The sequence below is a fragment of the Bos indicus genome, chromosome 14, assembly GCF_029378745.1.
Source record: "Bos indicus isolate NIAB-ARS_2022 breed Sahiwal x Tharparkar chromosome 14, NIAB-ARS_B.indTharparkar_mat_pri_1.0, whole genome shotgun sequence".
NCBI classification, from domain to species: domain Eukaryota; kingdom Metazoa; phylum Chordata; class Mammalia; order Artiodactyla; family Bovidae; genus Bos; species Bos indicus.
In genome coordinates, this window is record NC_091773.1 from 70,445,146 (window position 1) to 70,470,164 (window position 25,019).

General features: G+C 43.5%; 1 protein-coding gene across 5 annotated transcripts in view; it reads left to right on the plus strand.

Annotated features, from left to right (window-relative positions):
- Nucleotides 1–25,019, plus strand: part of CDH17 (cadherin 17) — an 89,147-nt gene that overhangs the window by 39,219 nt on the left and 24,909 nt on the right. For 4 of the 5 annotated variants that reach the window (XM_019974053.2, XM_019974052.2, XM_019974054.2 and 1 more), the window contains 9 exons: nucleotides 1,748–1,882; nucleotides 2,777–2,915; nucleotides 5,756–5,914; nucleotides 6,022–6,221; nucleotides 9,172–9,303; nucleotides 9,625–9,775; nucleotides 13,495–13,710; nucleotides 17,516–17,592; nucleotides 19,946–20,137. In XM_019974053.2, coding sequence (XP_019829612.2) covers nucleotides 1,748–1,882; nucleotides 2,777–2,915; nucleotides 5,756–5,914; nucleotides 6,022–6,221; nucleotides 9,172–9,303; nucleotides 9,625–9,775; nucleotides 13,495–13,710; nucleotides 17,516–17,592; nucleotides 19,946–20,137 — 1,401 coding nt within the window. Of the gene's footprint in view, nucleotides 1–1,747; nucleotides 1,883–2,776; nucleotides 2,916–5,755; nucleotides 5,915–6,021; nucleotides 6,222–9,171; nucleotides 9,304–9,624; nucleotides 9,776–13,494; nucleotides 13,711–17,515; nucleotides 17,593–19,945; nucleotides 20,138–25,019 lie in introns of those variants that run through there. The other variant, XM_070802901.1, reaches the window with a different exon arrangement.

Genomic DNA, 25,019 nt, shown 5'->3' on the forward strand with positions numbered 1-25,019 from the left:
TTATTTTTCTGGAGTTGAGCTGTAGGAGTTGCTTGTATATTTTTGAGATTCGTTGTTTGTCAGTTGCTTCATTTGCTATTATTTTCTCCCATTCTGAAGGCTGTCTTTTCACCTTGCTAATAGTTTCCTTTGATGTGCAGAAGCTTTTAAGGTTAATTAGGTCCCATTTGTTTATTTTTGCTTTTATTTCCAATATTCTGGGAGGTGGGTCATAGAGGATCCTGCTGTGATGAATGTCAGAGAGTGTTTTGCCTATGTTCTCCTCTAGGAGTTTTATAGTTTCTGGTCTTACGTTGAGATCTTTAGTCCATTTTGAGTTTATTTTTGTGTATGGTGTTAGAAAGTGTTCTAGTTTCATTCTTTTACAAGTGGTTGACCAGATTTCCCAGCACCACTTGTTAAAGAGATTGTCTTTAATCCATTGTATATTCTTGCCTCCTTTGTCAAAGATAAGGTGTCCATATGTGCGTGGATTTATCTCTGGGCTTTCTATTTTGTTCCATTGATCTATATTTCTGTCTTTGTGCCAGCACCATACTGTCTTGATAACTGTGGCTTTGTAGTAGAGCCTGACGTCAGGTAGGTTGATTCCTCCAGTTCCATTCTTCTTTCTCAAGATTGCTTTGGCTATTCGAGGTTTTTTGTATTTCCATACAAATTGTGAAATTATTTGTTCTAGCTCTGTGAAGAATACTGTTGGTAGCTTGATAGGGATTGCATTGAATCTATAAATTGCTTTGGGTAGTATACTCATTTTCACTATATTGATTCTTCCAATCCATGAACATGGTATATTTCTCCATCTATTAGTGTCCTCTTTGATTTCTTTCACCAGTGTTTTATAGTTTTCTATATATAGGTCTTTAGTTTCTTTAGGTAGATATATTCCTAAGTATTTTATTCTTTCCGTTGCAATGGTGAATGGAATTGTTTCCTTAATTTCTCTTTCTGTTTTCTCATTATTAGTGTATAGGAATGCAAGGGATTTCTGTGTGTTGATTTTATGTCCTGCAACATTTTATGCCTCAAGTTATTTCCAAAAGGATTATGCTAATTTATATTTTCATTAATAATATATGTGCTTTTTTCCATTCTTTACAAGAGCTTTTACAACATTGGCTATTATTGATTTTTAACTTGTGAATATAGAAAAATATATTAAAATTGTTAATGAGGTTGAATGACTTTTCTGTCTGCTTTTAAGTGAATTTTCTCTTCTGTGGTCTTAAAAATACTATAGCTATCCCATGAATGATCATTGACATTTTCTTCATTTCTGAAAAGTGAGATTTTCATACAGAATATTATCAAATAAAGTCACTTTAAAGTTGTTTTCCTTAACATTAAAGTATCTCTTAATCTTTGTCACAGTTTTTAGAAGTACTAAATGCTGTCTTTTTCATCCTAGCAATGAAACTACACTTCTTAATGTTTCTTAGAAGCTAGGAGTAATATAGCTCTCAGATATTCCCAGAAAAAAATCTCATCTAATTCTAGCTATAATGTAAAGTATCAATTGATTTTTGTAAATATATTAAATTATGTCATTTATTGTTTCTTGAGAGACATGTAGTTTGAATATTAGTTAATATTAAAGCAGACTTTTAGAATGTATCCCTTTAAAAGCTTAGAAATTTTTATTTTGGTGCTTGTGCAAATAAAAATGTTACCTGAAATTGGTGACTTACAACAAATTCTACAACATTGCTTTTCCTAATGACTTAATCTAATTTTTGCTTTTTCCCAGTTTAAGGCCAATCCTCCTGCTGTGACTTTCAAACTAACGGGGGAGACAGATGGCATATTTCAGATACAATCTGATGGACTTCTATATCACAACAAAAGCCTGGACAGGGAAACAAGAGCTGTTCACAGACTGCAGGTGAATCGACACCAGGCCACGGACACCAGCTCCAATCTCTGAGTGCTGGAGATGCCACTGGCACACTCCTCCCCAGCACAGAATCCCGTTTCCACTCTCCTTACCCTAACGACGTGTTTGCCAATCTCGTTTGTCCATATATATATTTTTTAAATCAACTAGAGAGTGATTTGGTAAAGATATCTTCGTTTTTAGGCTTTTTGACCAGGTAACCCAAGTTATATTGCCAAGGCTCTCAGATGAATCACTCATCAAGTAAGGCCCTACTTAGGCACCTGGATCAAAACCACTCAACACTTCTCTGATATTTCACTGGTGTCTTGCTCTGGCTATTGGGTGGGCTCTGGCTCCGCAAAGAAGGCAGCATTGGTGCTAGATGACGCACCTTTGGGCCTTGCAAGAAGCAGAAGTGACCGATGACCAAAGTCAGAGTCTGACTAAAGAGACCTCCTCCCTCTCTTTCTCCCTTAGGTTTCATGGTTTGTATCTGAATACACAGAAATGGTAGAGAGCTAACTGTGGGTAAAGAGCAGGCCAAAAGCTTTCTGTTAGTAAATATGCAGATTGACCACTAAAATGCCTCTGTAACAGCACGTGATGTTTCCATATCCTCAAGGGTCAAAGTGTTCTTATTTCACTGACTCTAGCTATTTAGAAAACAGCATGTCCAGTGTCCAGCATATCCCACTGCTGGAAAACAGTCATGATTAGCTTGGCTTAACTGATAGGGCCTCTATTTTAGCAGCTCCCAATTTGGGCTTTTATGGGTGTCTTTCTCCCCTGTAGTTATCAGACCATTGATTATTTGGGCTCTAATTTCCTTCAAGTGACTTTTGGGTGTATGATATGAGGTTCAGACTCACCGAGAAGCTTTCCTTTTCCTGTCAACATCAGGTCTCAGCCCTGGATGCTCAGGGCAATACAGTGGAGGGCCCGGTCCCTGTCACCATCGAAGTGAAGGACATCAACGACAACCGACCTGTGTTTCTCCAGCAACATTATGAAGGCTCAGTAAGGCAGAATTCTCGCCCAGGTAATAGGCAGGAGCCTGGAGATATTTGGCAGAATGGCAGATTTGTGTGGTTAACAGCTATAGCTATCATTCGTTAAGCACTTACTATCTTATTTAAATTTTATTTATCTTATTTAAATTTCACAGCAATCCTGTGGGATTAGTTTTATTATCCCCATTGCTCTAGGGCACAATTTCTCACCGTTGGCACTACTGACATCTTAGGCTCTATAATTCTTTTTTGTGTTGTTGTTGTTTTTCTTTTTTTTTGGTCAGGGGCTGCTGTTCTATGCATTATAGGATGTTAGCAGCTTCCCTGACCTATCTACACATCAGATGCCAGGAGCAACACTTCCTTTCCAAGCTTTGATAGCCGAGATGTCTTCAGACATTTTCAAATATCTCTTGGGGGCAAAATCACCCCCAGTTAAGGACCACTATCTTTGGATGAGATTTTAGAATACCTTACAGCTCTAGAGGGGCTTCCCTGCTGTCTCAGACGGTAAAGACTTTGCCTGCAATGTGGGAGACCTGGGTTCAATCCCTAGATGGGGAAGATCCCCTGAAGAAAAGACTGGCAACCCACTCCAGTATTCTTGCCTGGAGAATTCCATGGACAGAGGAGCCTGGCAGCTATAGTCCATGTTGTCATCAGAGTAGGACATGACTGAGCAATTAACACACACACACACACACACACACACACACATACACACACAGCTCTAGAACACTCTGAAAGGGTAAGCTTACTTCCCCACACCCTCCCAGGAATCCACATTCTCATGGTCACTGCTGGCTCCTAGTTCTTTTTCTTCTCTTACTTCCAGCTCCTAGCTAGGGCTCATCCTTTCACAATCCTCTTACCTTTTATCTCCAGGAAATCCCCTCATCAAAGCCTAGGTGTGTGCGGTTCAGTTCAATTCAGTTCAGTTCAGTCGCTCAGTTGTGTCTGACTCTTTGCGACCCCATGAATTGCAGCACGCCAGGCCTCCCTGTCCATCACCAACTCCCGGAGTTCACCCAAACTCATGTCCATCGAGTCAGTAATGTCATCCAGCCATCTCATCCTCTGTCGTCCCCTTCTCCTCCTGCCCCTAATCCCTCCCAGCATCAGAGTCTTTTCCAATGAGTCAACTCTTCGCATGAGGTGGCCAAAGTATTAGAATTTCAGCTTTAGCATCATTCCTTCCAAAGAACACCCAGGGCTGATCTCCTTTAGAATGGACTGGTTGGATCTCCTTGCAGTCCAAAAGAAGACTCTCAAGAGTCTTTTCCAACACCACAGTTCAAAGGCATCAATTCTTTGGCGCTCAGCCTTCTTCACAGTCCAGCTCTCACATCCATACATGACCACTGGAAAAACCATAGCCTTGACTAGACGGACCTTTGTTGGCAAAGTAATGTCTCTGCTTTTGAATATGCTATCTAGGTTGGTCATAACTCTCCTTCCAAGGAGCAAGCGTCTTTTAATTTCATGGCTGCAATCACAGTGTGTGTGGTAGGCTTTACTAAAGATTTAGAGAAATGAAGGAGCATCTTGTCATAACAGTGCACAAAATAAACCTGAATATTAGACTTTGAGTTCTCAGAAAGACTCTTGGCCATTTCCATCGACTCACTCTCAAACTTCCTTCTGTGTTACTTAATGCTCTCTCTCATTTTTCAATGCCCACTTCCAATAACTCTGGAAGAGTATTCCTTTCACTTTATTATGTGGAGTAATTTCATGTGTCTCTGTCTCTGAGGTTGCATACCAAAGGTTCACTGCTGAACTGTGCTAAGTAATTATCTTGCAGGTCTTATTCTTCACCAATAGGATTTTCTAGTTCAGTGGTTCTCAAACTTTTTGGTCTTAGGGCCCTTGTATTCTCCTAAAAACTATTACAGGCTCTAAGGAACTTTTCCAAGGATATATGGCTTATATCCAGTAGTATGCTGGCAAATTTTAATAGCTGTCTATCTGGGGGTGGGAAAAAAACCTCAGATTTGTAGCATTTGTCAATTTCTGTGGTATAACTACTCCCACCATAACTTATTTTAAACTACCAATGGTGTTAATAATTGACTCACAGTATTTCTGGAAATTCAACTGGGTTGTACCAGTTGGCTCCACTATATCACTGGTTATATCTACCAATATTTATCATATTTGAAATCAAAACTGAGAAATTGAAAAATTATTTAGTAATTGATCTAAAGTAATTATCATATTTTAATAAAAAGAACTGTATTTTCAAAGACAGTAGGAATTATTAAGAAAATGGCATTGTTTTAGTCTTTGCACATCCTTTAATGTTTGGATTAGTTGAGAACAATTGGATTCTTATGTCTGTTTTTGCATTCATTTTGTGGCCATATACTGTTTTGGTTGAAACGTTTAAAGAAAAACTGTCCTTAGGCAGGTATGTAGTTGAAAAAAGGAGTACTGTAACAGTGTTTTCAGATTACTGTGAATAGTCTTTGATACGAGACAAAACTCAGCAAGGGATAGTTTATTGTTGATTGCAATGTGGAATCTGAAACTGTATCAATGTCTTTTGGGGTACTCCTTTATGCTAAAATGCATCAATTTATCTTGTGATTTGGATGGGTCTTTTATACATGTTAAAAACAGTCTCAAAGACCCCTAGAGGTTCCTGGACCATACTTTAAGGAATTTCATCCTAGGAAAAAGGAGCAGAATAAAGATTTACTCCACACTAATATGAATTATGGCACATTCCTCCACTCTATTTCTGCCCCTTGGAAGGCAAATGTGTCTATGGTTGGTTTAATATCTTTAAAAAATATCTTTTAACATCTTTTTTTAATATCTAAATATCTTTTTTTTTTTTTTTTTCTGGGTACATTTTGTTAAACAGGAAAGCCCTTTATCTATGTCAATGCTACAGACTTGGATGATCCAGCCACACTCAATGGCCAACTTATTTATCAGATTATCATGCAGCTTCCCAAGGTCAACAATGTCATGTACTTTCAGATCAACAACCAAACAGGAGGAATTTCACTTACTCCACAAGGTGAGTTAAGTGATGCCCTCAAGGGACTCTCTGAATCAATACAAATGACCTAGATCTATATCATCTTCAGAGACATTTCCTTTTCTCTTCTCTCCTACTTCCCATAGGATCCCAGGAATTGGATCCTTTGAAGAATCCTTCCTATAAGCTGCTGGTCTCAGTGGAAGACATGGGAGGCCTGAGTGAGCATTCCTTCACTGACAGCGTGCATGTGGATATTACGGTGAAGGAGAACATTTGGAAACCGCCAGAACCTGTGGAGATTGAAGAAAACTCGACTGAACCTTACCCCATTAAAATCACTCAGGTAGTGCCCAGGGAATGCTAACAGCCTGCCCAATCAATGCACTCACATTGTAGGGGCCCACTCTCAGGTCTTCACTGATGTTTTTGCATAGTATCATTATAAAGCAAACTAAATAAACAAAATCTCTGACCACAAGTCTCTGGAGTTTGCCATCATGGGTGAACTCTGGACTGTACCAACTTAGATTCATGTGCACTAAGTCACTTCAGTCATGTCTGACTCTTTGTGACCCTGTGGACTGTAGCCCACCAGGCTCCTCTGTCCATGGGATTCTCCAGGCAAGAGTAGTGGAACAGATCGCCACTTCCTTCCGTGGGGTATCGTCCCCACCCAGGGATCGAATCCAAGTTTCCTGCATGGCAGGTAGATTCTTGATCATCTGAGCTACTAGGGAAGCCCAACTTACATATATTTGAGTTTTAAAAGAGAACTTTACTCACCTTCATTTTCTAAGTAGATAATGCTATTTTCTTTTTCTTGTCTATAGTGTAGAATATGGCTGAGTTGTATATGGTACATGTGCATGATTTGAATTTGAGACTGCAAATTAGTTTTGAAATGTTGCTTCTTATTCCGGTGGGGAAAATCTCAGTGTGAAAGATTTGCCCCATCATAGGCTGAGGGGCAGAGATAGGACTGGCCAAGAGTAAGAGCTGAGTAGACAACTTTTATCTTTGGAGCCCACCCCCTTTCCAACGCCATCCCCTGTAGGTACCTCCCCTCTCCCTTCAGACCCTCCCCTGGTCCCACCTGTGTCTCACTTTGAGCCTTCTCTTCCTGCTTTAATTCCTGGAAATCCACTCTGGGGCCCACCCAGATCTGATCTTTCCTGGGAGATCAGGAGATTTCTTGACACAGAAAGCTGTGAGTCAGTGGAAGATCGCTGGATTTGGAAGCAGATAAGCAAAACCACATTCTTGCTCTATTACCTCAAGGACTGATCATAAACAAAGAAAGTGAAAGTGAAGTCGCTCAGTTGTGTCCGACTGTTTGCAACCCCGTGGACTGTAGCCTACCAGGCTCTCCGTCCATGGGGTTTTCTAGGCAAGGATACCAGAGTGGGTTTCCATTTCCTTCTCCAGAGGATCTTCCCAACCCAGGGATTGAACCCAGGTCTCTCACACTGCAGGCAGACTCTTTCCCATCTGAGCCACCAGGGAAGCATAAACAAGTCATTTATTGTTTATGAGAAGTTGAGGCAACTTCTCACCAATAAAATGGGGATAATGAAAGCTCTTTAGGGTGTGACAGAAGTTAATTAGTATCTGTGGAAGTAGATAAAAGTTATTAACGTTATGAGGCAGTTCTGGTCTCTAGTACTCCTATATATATATATTTTTTAATGGTACTGCTATTGTTAAGGGGTCCTGGGGCCCATCCCGTTGTATCTATCTTCTAACTTAAGATTTTTATTTATTGAAGGTTTTTAACGTGAAAAATATTTTACCTCCTTTTACAAATTTACTTATTTATTTAATTGGAGGATAATTGCTTTATAATGTTGTGTTTGTTTTCTGCCATACAACGAGAATCAGTCATAACTGTATATATATCCCTTCCCTCTGAAGCCCCCTCTCACTGCCACCCACCTCCCCCCAATCCCAGCCCTCACAGAGTGCCAGGCTGGGCTCCCTGCGTTATATAGCAGCTTCCCACTTACTGAATGTTGAATTAATGAATTTCACCTTCAGAAGAAAAAAAACGAAAGCAAGAAGTATTCTGCTTTACCAGATAAGAAAGTATATCAGGACTCATTTCTCCAAGAATTTCAGTTTGGTTCCTTTATGAAAGTCTTCCTATTTATTATTCACGTTGCCTTCATAAGGATTTATAAATGCTAAAAAAAAAAAAAATGCATATACTTAGTTTTTCATAGCACTGTCGAAGAAAAGAAAATATAAAGAGCCACAGCCAATACCCAGGCCTGGGAAAAGTACTCGGTGTGTCTTCAAACTGAGGAAGAAGAGTGGAAGGGGAAAGATGGAAGAACTTGGGCTGAATCTGTAGGGCGTAACGGGAGCTTGCTTACAACCAAGAACATAACCTTTGGCCTGGAGCTTAAATAACTAGAAAAGGACAGTGGTGGCTCCTTGATACCCTTCCCAAGTTGTCTTTGAGAAAACAGTTAGTGTAGGACTTTAGGCAGGTCATTTAAACATTCTGCGTGCTAGTTTCCCGGTTTATAAGATTCGGGTAACAATAGTCTCTACCTGATGGGACTGTTTGCGGATTTAATGAGACACTTTAAAGTGTTTAGTATTATGTCTGGAATGGGGCACAACCCTCAATAAGTGTTGTTATTAGTAGTAAGTAGATTATCCCATAGGCTAGGCTCTGTCTGTAGCAAGTGGACGGGACTTACTTTTGAGTTTATTGATTTTATTTTTTCCAAGTTATTTACAAAACAACACTGGGAGTTGGCAAATATTCTTATCCCTAAAGTCTATGAGATTAAATATTTAAAGGAGAGATGTTCTTATTTATGTATCACTTGTTTTAAATAACAGCATGATGAAGAATTGAGAGTGTCTCCTGTCTTTACTGGGGAGTTTTGGGAGCTTGTCATTCATCATGGCTTGGTCCTCACAAAATGCCAGACGTTAAGTGCATCTTGTTTCTTAAAGTGGTGTTTCATGACAGGAAGTCTTCACAACCAGGCTTCCAAATGAACAACCTATAGACTCTTTAGAGGGTTCACAAAGAATTGCTTTAGGGAAGGGAAATACTGCTATGTGCTTATCTGGAGCAATACAACAGTGAAAAGGAAAAAAGGGGGAGGGATTATTTTAGGTTGAAAATGAAAAATGTAATTTAGCAGTTATAAGAAACCACAGACATCCAAACAAGGTCGTCAGAAATTTCAAACGGAGAGCTAGAAAATTGTTTATTTCCTTTCCAGTTCTGTCCGTCCGGGACTGTCTTTCCTCACATTTTGCTCTGGGCCCTGTAGGTGCAGTGGAATGATCCAGGTGCTCTATACTCCTTAGTGGACAAGGAGAACACACCACGATTTCCATTTTCGATAGACCAGAAAGGAGATATTTATGTGACTCAGCCCTTGGACCGAGAAGAAAAGGACGCAGTGAGTAAATCTAAGAGGAGGTTCACGGGTGACGAGACGAGACCCTGTGCCCGTGGAGACCTGAGGGCAGAGAGGATTTTACTGAACACCCACACCACCGCCACCAAACCCCCAGAACTGTGTTCTGAACCTCTGTGCCTTATTGCTCTCAAAGGCATGGAAATAACCCCACAAATTCAATCCATTTTATATTTTCTCATTTCGCAGTTCTAAAGGAATGGAAAATAAAGGCATAAATGGAATAGTCTTGAAACAGTTGTTTTCTCTGCCTTTTAAAAAAGATGATGATGGAGTCATGTTTTACCTCTGTTCTTGTTATAGTATGTTTTTTATGCGGTTGCAAGGGATGAGCAGGGAAAATCACTCTCAATCCCACTGAAAATTCAAGTGAAAGTGAAAGACATTAATGATAATCCACCTACGTGTCCATCTCCAGTGACTGTACTTGAGGTCCAGGAGAATGAACAAATAGGTAAGAAAGTGTGTGTCTGTCTTCTTTAACTCTGTAATCCCTTTCTCCTCCCTGTTGGGTAAATGGTGGCAGATAAACCTGACTGGGGATCGGTTGTCCATGCCCAACACAGCGTAGAGGTAGAATGCATTTTGGGACTCACACGGGTACAGTATTTCAGTTCAGGGAGTGTCTGAGAAGGGTTCTAAAATTGGAGTTTTCTAACTACCACCCCTACTCATAGCGCGGTTCCTGACTACTACTCCTGTCGCTACTTACACCCCTACACCTGCCGTGAGCACCATAACCACTTGCACCAGCATCCTGTATAAATGTGTAACGTTATCTCATCTGCACAGTTTTCCCATAGATTCTTTTTTTGCCTTCCAAAAAAGTCAGTGACAGATGTAATCCCATCAAATTTGCTAAATAATTTAAACAAACATTCACACTCCATGCCAGATACCCTGCAATTGACCCTCTCTAGGAAGCTGATAAAAGCTCATGGGGCTTAAAGATGAAGTTCAGTTTCTGTCTGCTTTTGTCCTTCTATTCTTGACCTGCTTCATTTCTTTGTACTATTCCAGGATAGCTTTAGTTTTGTGCAGGGACAGCTACTATTAGAACACTGATATCTGGGAGTTCTGTGACTTCACTGGATTTGGGACACCTCTTACCTATTACTCCTTACTGCTGAGCTCATTGGTTGTGCAGAAGATCTTTGAAAACCTCTGTAGATGATACCTCAAGTATTTTTGTGTAGGGCCCAACATTTAGTGTATCTGTTCATCTATGATGCATAACAAACTGCCCCCAAATTTAGCAGCTTAAAATAACAAACATTTATTATCTCACAGTTTCTCTGAGTTAGGGATCTGGACATTCAGAAAGAGAGAGAGAGAGAGTTTAAAAAAAAATGGCAAGTAAGATGAAAGTCAGTCTTTTCATAACCTAATCTCAGAAGTGACATCCCATAATTTTTGCTATATTCATTAGAAATGAGTCACTAGGCCCAGCTCACACTCAAAAGGAGGAAGTTCCACCAAGGCGTCACTATCAGGGGTGGGGCGACTGCTGAGGGCCATTGTAGTGGTGGCCTGCCTTACTAGGGAGGAGGACAGTACTTGTTTTCTGAGACTAGTTTACCTTGCTGGGAAAACAAATTGTTCAAGGGTGCAGCCTCTCCAAAAGTGATCATTTATTTTGTAACAATATTTCACAGTCTTGAGTTGTGGACTTAATGGATCAGGAATTCTTAGAAATCAACACAGAATGAGTCTATTCTAATATATATAGCCTAGAAGGATACCCCCCCAAAAATGCCCCTGCCTTTTGGGGCCCTGTCTAGCTCACTAAAATACCAGATTATTCTTTAGTATATTTATATCCTGTTTGGTGTCTTGTATCAGCCAGAAACTTGTGAGACTCTTGTCCCCAAGTCTCAGCAGTGCCAACTTTAATTCTGAAATCCCACTTGCCACCAACGCCTTTGTATTCACACCAGAACTTTATCCTCTCATAAAAGCCCCACCTCCCCAAAGTATTTCTCGGTGCCCCAAGAGATACTGTACGTACCTCTGAATCAGTTTGGGCTGCCACTTATTCCTAGCTTTTGTCACTCGGAGACATGACACTTCTTTCACTCCTGGCTCATTCATGAAGTTCTCTGCTCCCACTGAGTGGCGCCCCCTACTGGAGTTTCCCTGTCAGTGATGCCAAACAGTCCTGGTGTCTCTGACTGCTGGAGGGTTCCCCCGCAGTGAGGGGAGACCGGTGTCCCCTGTGTTACACTCACTAGCCGAGGGAAGGGTCCCGAGCAGGGCTGCTCAGACACCAAAGTGAAAGTGAAAGTCGCTCAGTCGTGTCCGACTCTTTGCGACCCCATGGACTATACAGCCCATGGAATTCTCCAGGCCACAATACTGGAGTGGGTGGCATTTCCCTTCTCCAGGGGATCTTTCCAACCCAGAGATCGAACCCAGGTCTCCCTCATTGCAAGTGGCTTCTTTACCAGCTGGGCCACAAGGGAAGCCCTCAGACACCAAACCACCACAGAATTTAGTGAGACGCACTTTCATTCCAGCACGCAGATGCTTTTCTTACAAGGGCAGATGCAGGTTGCAAAGGTGACTTGTTTGCTTGTGAGGACGCAGAAATGGCAGCTGCTACCACGCTAGACACATGTTCTGATGCCTCTCCTTCCCTGGCCAGGAGACACGTCTGCCAGGGCAACCCTCTTAGAGGCATAACATAGGTACTTTCGTTCCTCCCCTCACGAAACCCTCCAAATCTCCCTGTGAATCAGTAGATGCAAAGTAACAGGGCGAGGGGATAAAGCCAACTCCACAAGGGGGATACATATTCAAGTTCTAGCCCTCACGTGGAATTCTGGCTGTGCGTAGAGAAACACACAATTCCCATTTCATGCAGCAAGATGACCCAGCATCTATCAGAGCTCATCCAGACAGACCTGGGTAGAGCACTGCGTTGTGGCCAGACTTCTAGAACTCCCTGGACTGAGACACTCACAGAAATAAAACTTAGGTCCATAAACTGCAGCGAGGTGGAGAGGACGCCAGCCTGCTCTCGGCCCGTGCTGTCTTTATCTTGGGGGTGGAGTCAGTCTCTGCTGTTGTTCCAGAAACTTGCTTAGAATTCAGCACAGTTGGCTTGTCCTTGTTTAGTTTTACCATTTGCCTTGTGCATTAGTGTCTGAGGGCGGCCGTAACAAATGACCACCGACTCAGAGATTTGAAACAATAGAAATGTATCCGCACACAGTTCTGGAGGCTAGAAGCCTGCAGTCAAGGTGCCCGCGAGGGGAGAATCCTGGCCCCTGGTGGCTCCTGGCATTCGTTGGCTGCTCATGGTGGCCTTGCCGCAGTCTCTGCCCTCTTCTTCACATTGCCTCCTCCTCTGTGAGTGTCTCTGTCGTCTCTTCTGGATTTAGGGCCCACTCCACATCCAGGATGGTTCAAGACCCTGACTTGGGTCCTCCCAAATTCATATGGTGAAGTCCTAGCCCCCGGCACCTCAAGGGGGACTACCATTTAGAGACACGGTCTTCAACGTCATTAGCGTGGGTCTTAACCCAATATGACTGGTGTCCTTCTGAGAAGAGAAAATCTGAATAGACACAGAACGGGGGAAGACCATGTGCAAACACATGCAGCAGATGGCCATCTATAAGCCAGAGATCTCTGAAGAAATCAGTCCTCCTCACAAGTGCTCTCAGACCTCTAGTCTCCAGAAACTGAGAAAATAAATTGCTGTTGTTAAAGCCATCCATCGTGTGGTCACTTTTTTTTTTTATGGCAAGCCCTAGCCAGCTAAAAATGGACTTCCCTGGTGGCTCAGACAGTAAAGAATCTGCCTGCAATGCAGGATACCCAGGTTCCATCCCTGGCTTGGGAAGATCCCCTGCAGAAGGGAACAGCAACCCACTCCAGTATTCTGGCCTGGAGAACTCCATGGACAGTGGAGCCCTGCGGGCTACAGTCCATGGGGTCGCAGAGAATCAAATGCGACTTAGCGACTCACACACACATGCAGCCAACTAAGACGCTGCTCCACACACTGTACTGCTGAAAAGGTGAGAAGCACCAGCATCAATCTAAGAACTTTATTCTGCTTCTCACGGTTCCTTCTAGTGCCTTCTAGGAACCCGATTCTCCACAGAAGCCATTTTTTAATAGGCTAAAAAAATTAATGGACGGGTTTCCTTCTTTCTTTCCCTATAGGGAGCAGTATTGGAAGTCTTACTGCTCATGACATGGATGAACAAGACACTATCAACAGTGTTTTAGAATACAGAATTGTGGATCAAACTCCCAAAGTCCCTCAAGATGGACTCTTCCTGGTCCAAGAATTCTCTGGAATACTCCAGTTAGTGGTGCAGTCGTTGCGTAAGTGGGACACTCCGCAGTACAACCTGACCATAGAGGTGTCTGACAGAGGTTAGTATCGCTTTCACGGTGTCGAGTGAAAACACTTGTTTTCTTTCTAGCTGTGATTGTTAGGCTGCTCTAATGCCTGGGTGTGTTACAGAGGCTACCATTGAAAAAGGTCTTGCTTCCCACATAAAACAAGGCCAGAAGCCAACATGGTAACGGCCAGAGTTGCAGCTCAGAAAATGTGATTATGTTTGTCTCCTGAGAAGCAGATGCCCACGAGGGGATTAAATATATAAAGATTTTATTAGGGGAACTGCCTATGAGAAAAAATGGAAAGGGATACAGAGAAGTGTGGGAGAGCCATCACACCTCAATTCGAGCCTGACCCTGAGTGAAGGAGGGAAGGAAGGAAAGTGCTGGGGAAACTCCCGGTCAAAGGGAAGTTCGGCAGGGTCATCGGAGGTCCGAGGTTGGCTGTGGAAGGAGTCTGTGGTCTCCCAAAGCAGGCCTACCTTAGCCTGCCTGCCTTGTTCAGGCACTGCTGGGGCAGCCAATGGGAAGCAAGGTCTTGGTGCACACGTGGTGATGGAGTTCAGAGCCAGGCAGCATGTTGTCAATTAAGATCCCTGTTGTTAGAAGTTGTTGGCAAGCCTCGTTGTCATGGCCACCGTGATCACAAACAAGACAGTTAGTTGTATTTCTCAAGTCTCCCTTTCAGACTCAAAGGCTTCTACTGTATGACTGTGAAGGAACTTTTGGAAAGCTTTGTCTTCTCCTATTAGCTTCTAATTGGCCATTTGACAATATCAGGAAACATTCATCCTTATACTTTATACAATTTCAAAGCAAGTGGTTTTTAATCTTTGCTAAGTCATGAGACCCTTTGAGAATCTGATGGAAACTATGAATTCCTAAACAAATGCATATGTTCTCAGATAAATTGCACAGACACACAAACATACTCGACCTCAAAGACAGGCCTGTTTTAGGGTCATTAATACTTTTAAGTTAAGAATCTTTCTTCGAGTTAACTGGTCCTGAGTCTTAAAGAACCAAGTAGTTCAGTAATTATTATGCTAGGAAAGAGAGATTATATAGGTATGCTGTACTAAAGAGCATCATTTCACATTGTGCTTCATATTTTTTTTCTTTATCCAGATGTTGAGATACTAAAGAGAACTGAGAGTCCTGGGGTTTACCAGGCCCCCAAAGCAGAACATTTGAGACATAGTAATTCGGCAAATATAGAGGGCCTAACATAATGCTTAGCATTATGCTAAGAGGTACAATGAAAGTGGGTATAATAAATTATCCCTGTCTGTGATGAGCTGACAATTTCACACCATTAGCCAGCCATTCTTCCAGTGGTTACTGAGCATTTAGCTTGATTGAGGCACCATTCAAGGTACTGGGAATGCACAAATAAATAAGACCCGCTGTCTGGCCTCAAGGAGCACTTTTGGTAGAGGAGACGGACAAGTGAATAAATAAATTATAAGGAATATGTACAAGGTAGCCCATGAAAGCAATGAGTGACTCAGTGGAGAGGGAGAGAGACCTAAGAGAGCTTTCTGGAAGAGGTGTCATTAATCTGACTTTCGATGGATGAATATGACAAGTTACAAAACAGTGTAAAGGCTTATAGAGGAGAAGAAAGTCCATGTGCAAATGCATGGAGACCCAAAGCAGTTTAATGCCGTAAGAGCATAAAGTGGAAATCAGATGACAAATTGTCTATATACATGAATACATCTATAGAATATATGGACCAGATTATGCAATATATTTATATGTAAATATATGGGTGTATGTGTGTTGATGGAATTAAACATTCAATAGTATACTACAGAAAATTAGTCAGTAGGCTATAATTAGCATAGTTTTACATAAATTCAGGGAAGTGATTTTATTTACATGAAATCACGAGGCTCACTGCTGGTCCAAATGAGGCTTACGTGGAACAGGCAAGTGGTGAGTTCAGGCCCTGGGACCTCTCCAAATCTCCAGCCGTTCTTGCTGTCTACAAATGTCCTGGGGGCTGGACCCAGCTTTAATTAGCATCCACTTATTTATAAGATGGTTATTATTAGGTTACACGCCTGGCCTTGTGTCTGGCGTGTTGAGAACAAGCTCTGGAGCTCTGTAGCCTGAGTATGTTTGTCAGTATCCCAGGAAAAGAAAGCCCTCTTCAAAGAAGTAACCAAAAAGAGAGCAAAGAAGGGATTATCTGTAAAGCTGTGGGTAGGCGTTACGGGAAGCCAGCAGGAGGTGTGAAGCACAACGGAGTCATTTTTACCCCAAGCTGAGAAGGGCAAGGGAAGGGCCCTTCCCTGAAGGAGCAGGCCCTGGGCCTGGGGCTGTGACTCTAGAGGAAGCTGCTGGCAGTGGGAGCCAGACTGACTCCGTGCTCCTGCCCTTCCTCAGACCTCCTGCCAGTGCTCCCCCTGGTAGAGCTCAACTGCTACCCAGAGGGCCAGGATGCCCAGTGATGCTGTTCCTAAGGGCAGCCCCAGGGCACAGAGCAGGGTGAAGGGTGGGGAGCAGATGGAGAGGACTGGCGAGCACGTGGACTCGAATTCTGGCTCGACCACGAGCCAGCTGCAGGACCTTGGTCAAGTTGCCCTTGGTTTCCTCGGTTGTGAACTAAATGAAAATGACAATCGTACCTACATCACAGCGTCAGAGTGAAGATGAAATGAGTCACGTAAGCAAAGCACTTAATGCCGCGCCTGATACGCACAGAGTGCCAGCGGTGTCTGTTAGGATGAGAACCTTGATTTTGTTGCTGTCTACATTTTATAAACTGACTGCCTCACACTGATTTCAAGTAACATAACCAACCTCTTACACATCTGATAAGTAGCAGAGACAGAATTTCAGTGGTGGGGTTCCAGAGCCCAAAGCCTTAGCCATTGTATAATACAGGCTTCATGGCTGGAATAATGGAAACCTCAACAAAAGATCCCATCCTGTTGGCCTTCATGTGGCTGTTTTTCTGGGGATCCCATCTCTACCGGTACTCCATGCTCACCTTGGATCCAGGTTGAACTGCTGTCTCTGACTAGGTCTCTGAATTGTCAAACCCACCCCTCAAAGCCACTTTCCAGGATTCTGTGAGCTGCCTCTGGGTAGGCATGCCCTTGGAAGAGGGCTAATTGTATCGTGGGCTTCCCAGGCGGTGCTAGGGGTAAAGAACCCGCTTACCGATGCAGGATATGTAAGAGACCTGGGTAAAATACTGGGTCAGGAAGATTCCCCTGGAGGAGGGCATGGCAATCCACTCCCGTCCTCTTGCCTGGGAAATCCCATGGACGGAGGAGCCTGGCAGGCTATAGTCCAAAAGGTCGCAAAGAGTCAGACACGACTGAAGCGACTTTGTACACAGACACACCATTGTACTGTGCCTCCCTCACTTGGGCCTTCCCTTATGGGGGCAGAAGAGATACAGCACAGTGAGAGCCAGAAGTGTTCAGAGAAGGAAAGACAACCTTCTCGGATGCTCAAAGAAGCTTTCTAGAAGGACAGTTTTGCACTGGGCTTTGAAGGCTACGTAAGTTTCACGAGCCAGAAAACAGAGGCTGCTTCCCAGGAAGCCTGGCTCAGGAACAAGCTTTTATGGAGGAGGAGGCAGGTGGGTGGAGCGGGAATCCCAGAGGAGCCTCTCCCAGGGTTTTCTTCCACCCCACCTTGGTGACCTACACGTGGGTGTTGGTGGGGAACAGAGAGACTCCTTGCTCTGCACATCGCAGGCCAATAGTCAAATTGTGGCGTGGCTGTCACTGTACTTGCTAACTGTTTTTCTTGCAGATTTCTGATCTCAATGCGTGATTTTCAGTGAAAATTTTTGTGATGTGCTTTTGATTTTCAGATTTCAAGACCCTCTGCTTTGTGCAAATCAACGTTATTGATATCAATGATCAGATCCCCATCTTTGAAAAGTCAGATGTGAGTAGTTGTCACCTTGTTTTTGCTTTACTTTGTTTATATTACCTGACCCCCACTTCTGGAATAAGACACAAACAGTAGTTAGGGATAATGCCAGATTTAATATCTTAGTTAATGCTCTGCTAGTAAACTCAGGCATCGTCTTCAGTGGAAACCTTCTGGGGACAGTAATGTTCACTGTTATAGTATCTGCGAGCATCTGTTTATAAACTTTTGCCAACAGCTCATTTATTTCAAGGACTGCTTGAAAGCTGTAAGCACAGTCTTTGTCAAATTGAGATGAATTGAGTGGCTGCTTGCAGTTTGCCTTTATATATTTTGTGTGTGTAGGACAATAAATAGATTATTGCTACGTTCTCAAACAAGAATTTGTTGTCAAAATTTAAAATCTGGCAAAATATTGGCAATTTAAGCTCACCTTGCATTAATTGAATAAGAATCCAGTAGTCATATACAGATGTGAGGGTATCTGAAGGCTGAGTGCCGAAGAATTGATGCCTTCGAACTGTGGTGCTGGAGAAGACTCTTAAGTGTCCCTTGGACTGCAAGGAGATCCAACCAGTCAATCCTAAAGGAAATCAACCCTGAATATTCATTGGAAGGACTGGGGCTGAAGCTGAAGCTCCAATACTTTGGCCACCTGATGCAAAGAGTCGATTCATTGGAAAAGACCCTGATGTTGGGAAAGATTGAAGACAGGAGGAGAAGGGGACGACAGAGGATGAGATGGTTGGATGGCATCACCGACTCAGTGCAAACTCTGGGAGATGGTGAAGGACAGGGAGGCCTGGTGTGCTGCATGCAGCACGTGGGGCTGCAAAGAGTCGGACATGACTGAGCAACCGAATAACAACAACAAAGGCGAAGACAAAGCTGACCTCTGGTTTATGCCAAAAGAATGTGCTCAGGACACTTGCAAAAAAAGAGAAGAACTGGGCAGAAAGAGCAGGAGAAAAAAGATCAGTTGACTATATCAAGAAGAATTCAAGCTAATTTACTGGTAATGTGGGCTTTGAAGTTGGCAGTAGTTTTATCATTGCTTCCCTTAAAATGGATGCCTCTATTTATTTATTTTGGAGGAGAGAGAAGCTGTTTTGACTAGATTGTTATGTTTGAAGTCAGTGATGAGGCAGCCCTGAGCCTTGTGATGATGTTCATAAATCAAAATAAGGATAAAGCTGTGGCAAAGAAAGGGAATTGATTTACAGGAGGGTGTGCAGAGGTAAAAGGTTTGACAATATAACCTGTGTAGCAGGCACTGAGGTTAAGTGAGCATGAGATGAAGAGCCTGTCTCTTCTCCGTCTCCATTCTCTTGGGTATTTGATCTTTTCTGTATGTTATAGTCTCCTCGCATTACATCTAGACAGTGTTTTTAGACTGAGAACAAGAGTTCTGCTTTAGGAATCTCAGAGCTTGGAAAGGCAAACGGGGCTCTAGAAAGTGTGAGTCCACTTCTTTCGCTGCCGTGGTCCACTCCTGGACCCTGCCTGTTATCATCTTCATGATCGTGATGCCAAGAGACGTGACCTGGGGGATTTTCAGTGGAGGAGTAAGAGATTAACAGCACCTGCTTTGGAGGTGGACAAGCATGGATTTGAACCCCAATTCTGTGACCAACTAGCTGTGTGGAGTGGGTTTCAGCTCTCCAGTCTTTTGCTTCTCTGTCAAATGGAGGTGATGACACAGCTATTCAGTAGGGCATTTTGTCTTGCTGCTTACCTTTTTGAGCACTTATTATATGCTAGGCATTCAGAGGTTCTATATGTATTATCTCTGCAAATCCAAACAGAAAACATAAAATAGCTTCCATTTTTATTATGTCCAATGGACAGAGGATGAATCTGAGACTTTAAAAAATAAGGTAACTTATTTCAATTCACCCAGGTAATAAGTGGCAAGCCTAGGATTCATACTGAGGCCACTTGACTCCAAAGTTCAGGCTCTTAACAACTATTCTGATTGATTAAGAATTAATTAAAATGATACATGTAAAGTGCCTGTCACATTGTAGGTACTCGATACATAGGAGCTATTTATCTGTCTCATTACTAACAACTATAATGATAGTTACAGTTATTAAATATATTGGATGTGGGTGGGAGAATCTGTTTTAGAATCCGATCAGTCGCTCTCTGAGACGCTGTTTCTTGGTATAACGGATATCAGTCTACAAGTGTGACTGATGTCAAAGCAACTGCAACCTACTCATCAACGGGAAAAACATGCTTGGTAAGTATTGATGTAAACGATGACTTGTGTCCATTCTGAAACCAGAGGCAGGTTTGCTTGTTGATAATTGTCCTTGATGACAATGGACATTCTCATTGTTTCCTTCCCCTATTTCCTTCTTAGTATGGAAACCTAACTTTCCCTGAAGACACAGCCGTGGGATCTGTCATCTTAACCATCCAGGCCACAGACGCTGATGAACCACATACTGGGAGTTCTAAAATCCTGTATCGAATCACACAGGGAGACAGTGAGGGACGTTTGGAGATTGAAACAGATCCCCAAACCAATACTGGATACGTCAAGCTTAAAAAGGTAAATCGCCCATTGAATGGAATTTGTCTTTTTCATAGATTAGTTTCCTTAGGACCATTCAGGGACCTATAAGCAGAGGTGATGAATTGGCGGCGACCTCTCAGGCACGTGATGGACTCCTGGAACCCCCGCAGTCATTCCTGTCCTCGTGAAAGACAGAGGCCGGGATTCTTGCTCTGAGTCTGTCACTAGCTAACCAAGTAACCTTTGCAGAGGGAGGTAGTATTTTCATAAAAATTATAGAATGAATCATTTTTAGTATCAGTATGTCCCATGCAATTATTGGGAAATGCTTTTACTAAAAAATCACTTACTGTTTATCTGAAATCCAAATTTAACCAGGCATTCTTTATTTTTATTTACTAAATCTTGGGCAAGGTAGTGCTCAGGGCTTTATTTTCCCTTTGCAGGTGTGGGATATTAGACTAGATGAAGCCCATGAACCCTTTAGGATGTAGGCTGTTTATTCTAGTGGACCAGCCATAGGTTCCTCTTTTTAATAATGACTGGAGGGTGGTAGGTCTCCTTTAATAGGCAAGTTATAATAAACAAATGTATTCTCTCATACCTTCTTCCCTGCCCACTCCTTACATTCATCTTTTACGGTGCTGCTAAGTCCACTGGCTCTTGCTTCGTCTCTCCCTTTGTAAGGACTGGGTAGCCTGGAAGCCAAAATCTTGATTACCCTGATACTTGCTTCTTTATACAGGGTCTTCCCATTCTTCATTCAGTCTACTCCTATCCCCTACTGTATACACCTGAAGTTTGGCCCTTTCCTCCCTGGCTGCCTCATGTATGCATGTAAACTGGGTATCGGATGACTCAACAGGAAGCGGCACTCAATGTCATCCAATATCTTTAGAATGAAAAGAGATCAGAGTTACAGCAATCGAGACTCTGCAGACATGGTTGAATGCAGAAAGTCTGTAGTACAGTGTGTGGGAGGCTGCATCAGAAAGCTCTGAAGGAAAGTTTTGACCCAGAATAAAGGTAGAAACTGAAAATGAAGACAAAAGAAAATAATTTTACAGAAAATGGATAGAAGCATAGGGGGAAAAGTGCTGGTGCTGAAGGAAACCCTGGAGCAGAATCTCAGAATTCTGGTATCGTTCTGACCACACACCCCGCCTCTGACAAGGGGCCTCACTGGGTTTCAGCTGCAAGGTTTGTGCGTGGACCTACTTAAGCAGCAGTGTTTTGTGTGAGTCTGACCTTTGAAAAAGGTGCCGTTACATCTTCCCCCTCTATTCGTGGCTGCCTATATGGACACAAAGAACCCAGAAGGAAAGGTCAGGGCCCCGAGTTTGCAATGGGTGGTCCAGGCGGCAGGCCTGGTCCTGGGGCAGGATGCGGGGGCAGATAGCTTCCATCCTTCCCCAGGACCAGCACCCTCTAGGTGTCTAAGAGAAGATAAAGGCTCGTCCATCTCAGTATGAATGTCAGTAACTTTTCATGGTGGCTTGTTGTGAACTAATGTAAGTTAATTTGACCATCTGTGGCTAACGGGCAACTATAGGGAAAAGCTGGTAACCTTGATGATCAGCAGTAGGTGAAGGCTCTAATTTTCTTCCCACACCCTTAACATGAGAGGGTGTGTTCCAGTACAGCGGGCCTCTGGCCAAAATCTTGGTCACATCCTTATTTTGTTTGTGGTTATATGCCAAGTGTCCAGAATATTTGCACATAGTGGAGGTTCAATAAATCTTGGTTGCCTGAATACATAGTTGAATTCTGTCCCATGTGCAATTAATAACAAGCAGGTTTGAAAACCAGCATTCAACTTGTGCTTTAGGCTTTAGGTTTGTGCTGGCCTGGCTCTCTGTCCCTCAGGCGCTGTAATCACAGTAGTCTAGTGACAGGATTCATCTGACTGTCCGCAGAAAAGGTGACGATAGACCAGAACTGGAGTCCTGGAACTCTGAAGGGTGTAAGCTGCTGGACCAGCCAGATGCTACGTTCTTCTTCAAGAATGTATTTTTCCACCAAATTGCATGTCTTGAATACCACTGATATCACAAAAACCTCTTTGCAAGATCACTGTGCTAATTAACAAGCCTTCTAGTGTAGCTTGAGACAGTGCTAGCTCAGAGCCTGTAGCAGCTGCCTCTGGGGTGTGGCTCTGATTGGGGTCTTTCAAATGCTAAGTGCCAGCCAGCCCAGAGGTGTGGATCCCTGACCAGGATGCACTGATGTCAGCCAACCGCCCCTCGGGTGTGTGTCCTCGCCATGACAGGTGTGTTCATGCAGTTTTCAGGTTTTTAAACTTAGACTCTATTATGTGGTTTCTCTGGTGGCTCAGTGGTAAAGAACCTGCCTGCAATGCAGGAGATACAGGAGGCATGGGTTCGATTCCTGGGTCAGGAAGATCCTCTAGAGGAGGGTATGGCATCCCACTCCAGCATTCTTGCCTGGAGAATCCCATGGACAGGGGAGCCTGGTGGGCTACACGTCCACAGGGTCACAAAGAGTCAGACACGACAGAAGCGACTGAGCACGCACTCGTGTGGTTTCTCACGTATAGCTTAGTTAGCCTTACTTCTAATTCCCTCCTCATTAAGCCTTCCATTGCTTCAGAACCATTTTATTGGTCATTTAAAAAAAAAATTTAATCCCAATGTTAAACTATCATGATCCTATCAGCACCTGTTCACCTGAATTAAATGTGCAAATGAAAGTGAAAGTCGCTCAGTGGAGTCCGACTCTTCGCAACCCCATGGACTATACAGTCCATGGAATTCTCCAGGCCAGAATACTGGAGTGGGTAGCCTTTCCATTCTCCAGGAGGTCTTCCCAACCCAGGGATCGAACCCAGATCTCCCCCATTGCAGGCAGATTCTTCACCAGCTGAGCCACAAGGGAAGCCCAAGAATACTGGAGTGGGTAGTCTATCCCTTCTCCAGGGGATCTTCCGGACCCAGGAACCGAACTGGGGTCTCCTGCATTGCAGATGGATTCTTTACCAACTGAGCTATGAGGGAAGCTCTAAATGTGCAAATGGCAACAGGTAAAATTCACCGAGGAGCGCACACTCCACAACTGAAGCCCCTTTCGCTTCATGAAGCACTTCTGCACATACTCCTTTGCCTCTCAAGCTGATCCCGAGGGAGGCATAAACAGTCCCATCATCCAGCTGAGGCTCAGGCTCACGAGTTACAGTCAGCCGCTCTGCTAGATGAAGGAGCTGGGAACTTGACCCCTGGCTTCTGACTCCTTTCAGGAAAGGACTGCTATGGCAGCCTGGGATTGCCATGTACTAGCTCTGCGACCTTGACACAAATGTTGTAACCTCTCAGACCTCAGTTTTCTGATCTGAAAACTTAAATTGGTGGAACCTTCTTGATGAGGATCCTGGAGGATTCAGTGCAAAAATACACACATAGCTTTTAAGACATGTGAGGGCAGAAGCTAGGACTCTGGCTGTGGACAGATGAGACGTTTTCTCTTCTTGCCAAGGGGACCAAACTTGCCCGATCCCAGAGTGCCCTCTGGGGACAGCTGACTCTGGCTCTCTGCCGGGGAGCGGGGAGGGGGTGGGTGGGCTGGAAATCAGTCTTTTTAGCAAGTGCCCTGCAAAGGCTTTCTCCTCTACTCTTGAGTAATGACTGCACTTCAGGGTGGATACCAGGTGTGTGGGCTTTCCATCCATCGATTCTCCAACGCCAGCCTGGTGTCCTACTATGTAACTCAATTATGACACTTGTCTGTTGGGAGACAGCATCCGGCCCCCCCAGGTTAAGGGCTCAGTCCCACTCTCCCACCCCACTTCAGAAGCCAGTAGCAAGTCCCAGGTTGTCCCCTGTTCTTCTGACTGACTGGCTATACATCAGAGGTTCATGACTCCCTCCTTAAGTTCCAACATTTGCTAGAACAGCTCACAGAGTGCACGGAAACATATTTACCAATGTATCACGTAATAAAGGATATGATGAAGGATCCAGCGGAGCAGCCAGATGAAGAGAGAGATGGGGTGAGGCCTGGGAGGACCCCGAGAGCAGGAGCTTCTGTCTCATGGAGTTGAGCTGTGTGTCACTTCCCCAGCTCCTGGATGTGCTCACTAACCCAGAAGCTCTCTGAATGCCTTACTCTGGGGATGTTTATTGAGGCTTCATCATGTAGACATGATTGATCATGAACTCAGTCTCCGGCCCCTGTCCCCTTCCTGGGAGGTGGAAGGGGTTGTGCTGAAAATCCCAAGCTTCTAACCATGCCTTGGTCTTGGTCTGGTAACCTGTTCCCGTCCTGGTTACCAGGAGCCACCAAGAGTCACCTCATTAGAACAAAAGGCGTCCCTATCACCCAGGAAATTGCAAGGGATTTAGGAGCTCAGTGTCAGGAACCAGAGGAAAAGACCAAGATATACTTTTTCTATGAATTCATATACCACAAGTGATGCTTGGGAATAAACACGTTTTAGAACTGCTGTCCTCCCTGTCTTTACCGCCACCCTGAGCTCTGGCCTATTGAGTGATAGATCAGCATATTCTTGAGACCAAGCAGGTATCAGGAGCCAGGAAGGCTATTTCTCTGAGCCCTGCCAGACTCATCAATAACTCTCCTGAAATTGAAATTCAGAGGTTTGTTTTGGCTTTAATGTTTTTTTGATACAAATTTTGTCACTTCTTCATTATGGCTTGTCCTTTTGAATTCTCAGTACATGATGTATTTTTAAGCAGCTAGAATATCATGTGGAAAGCTAATGTGTGTTTTTTTCTCATCACTGATTATTGATGAAAATGTTAAATGTCCCCGGTCTCAGCTCCTTTCCTTCAGCACTTTATCTCTGCTTCCAGGTTGAATCTAAATCATGGGGTTGACCTTTCAAGCAGCCATGTACAGAAGAGGGATTGTGGCATAAGTGGGTGTTTTCTGCCTACCTGATGAG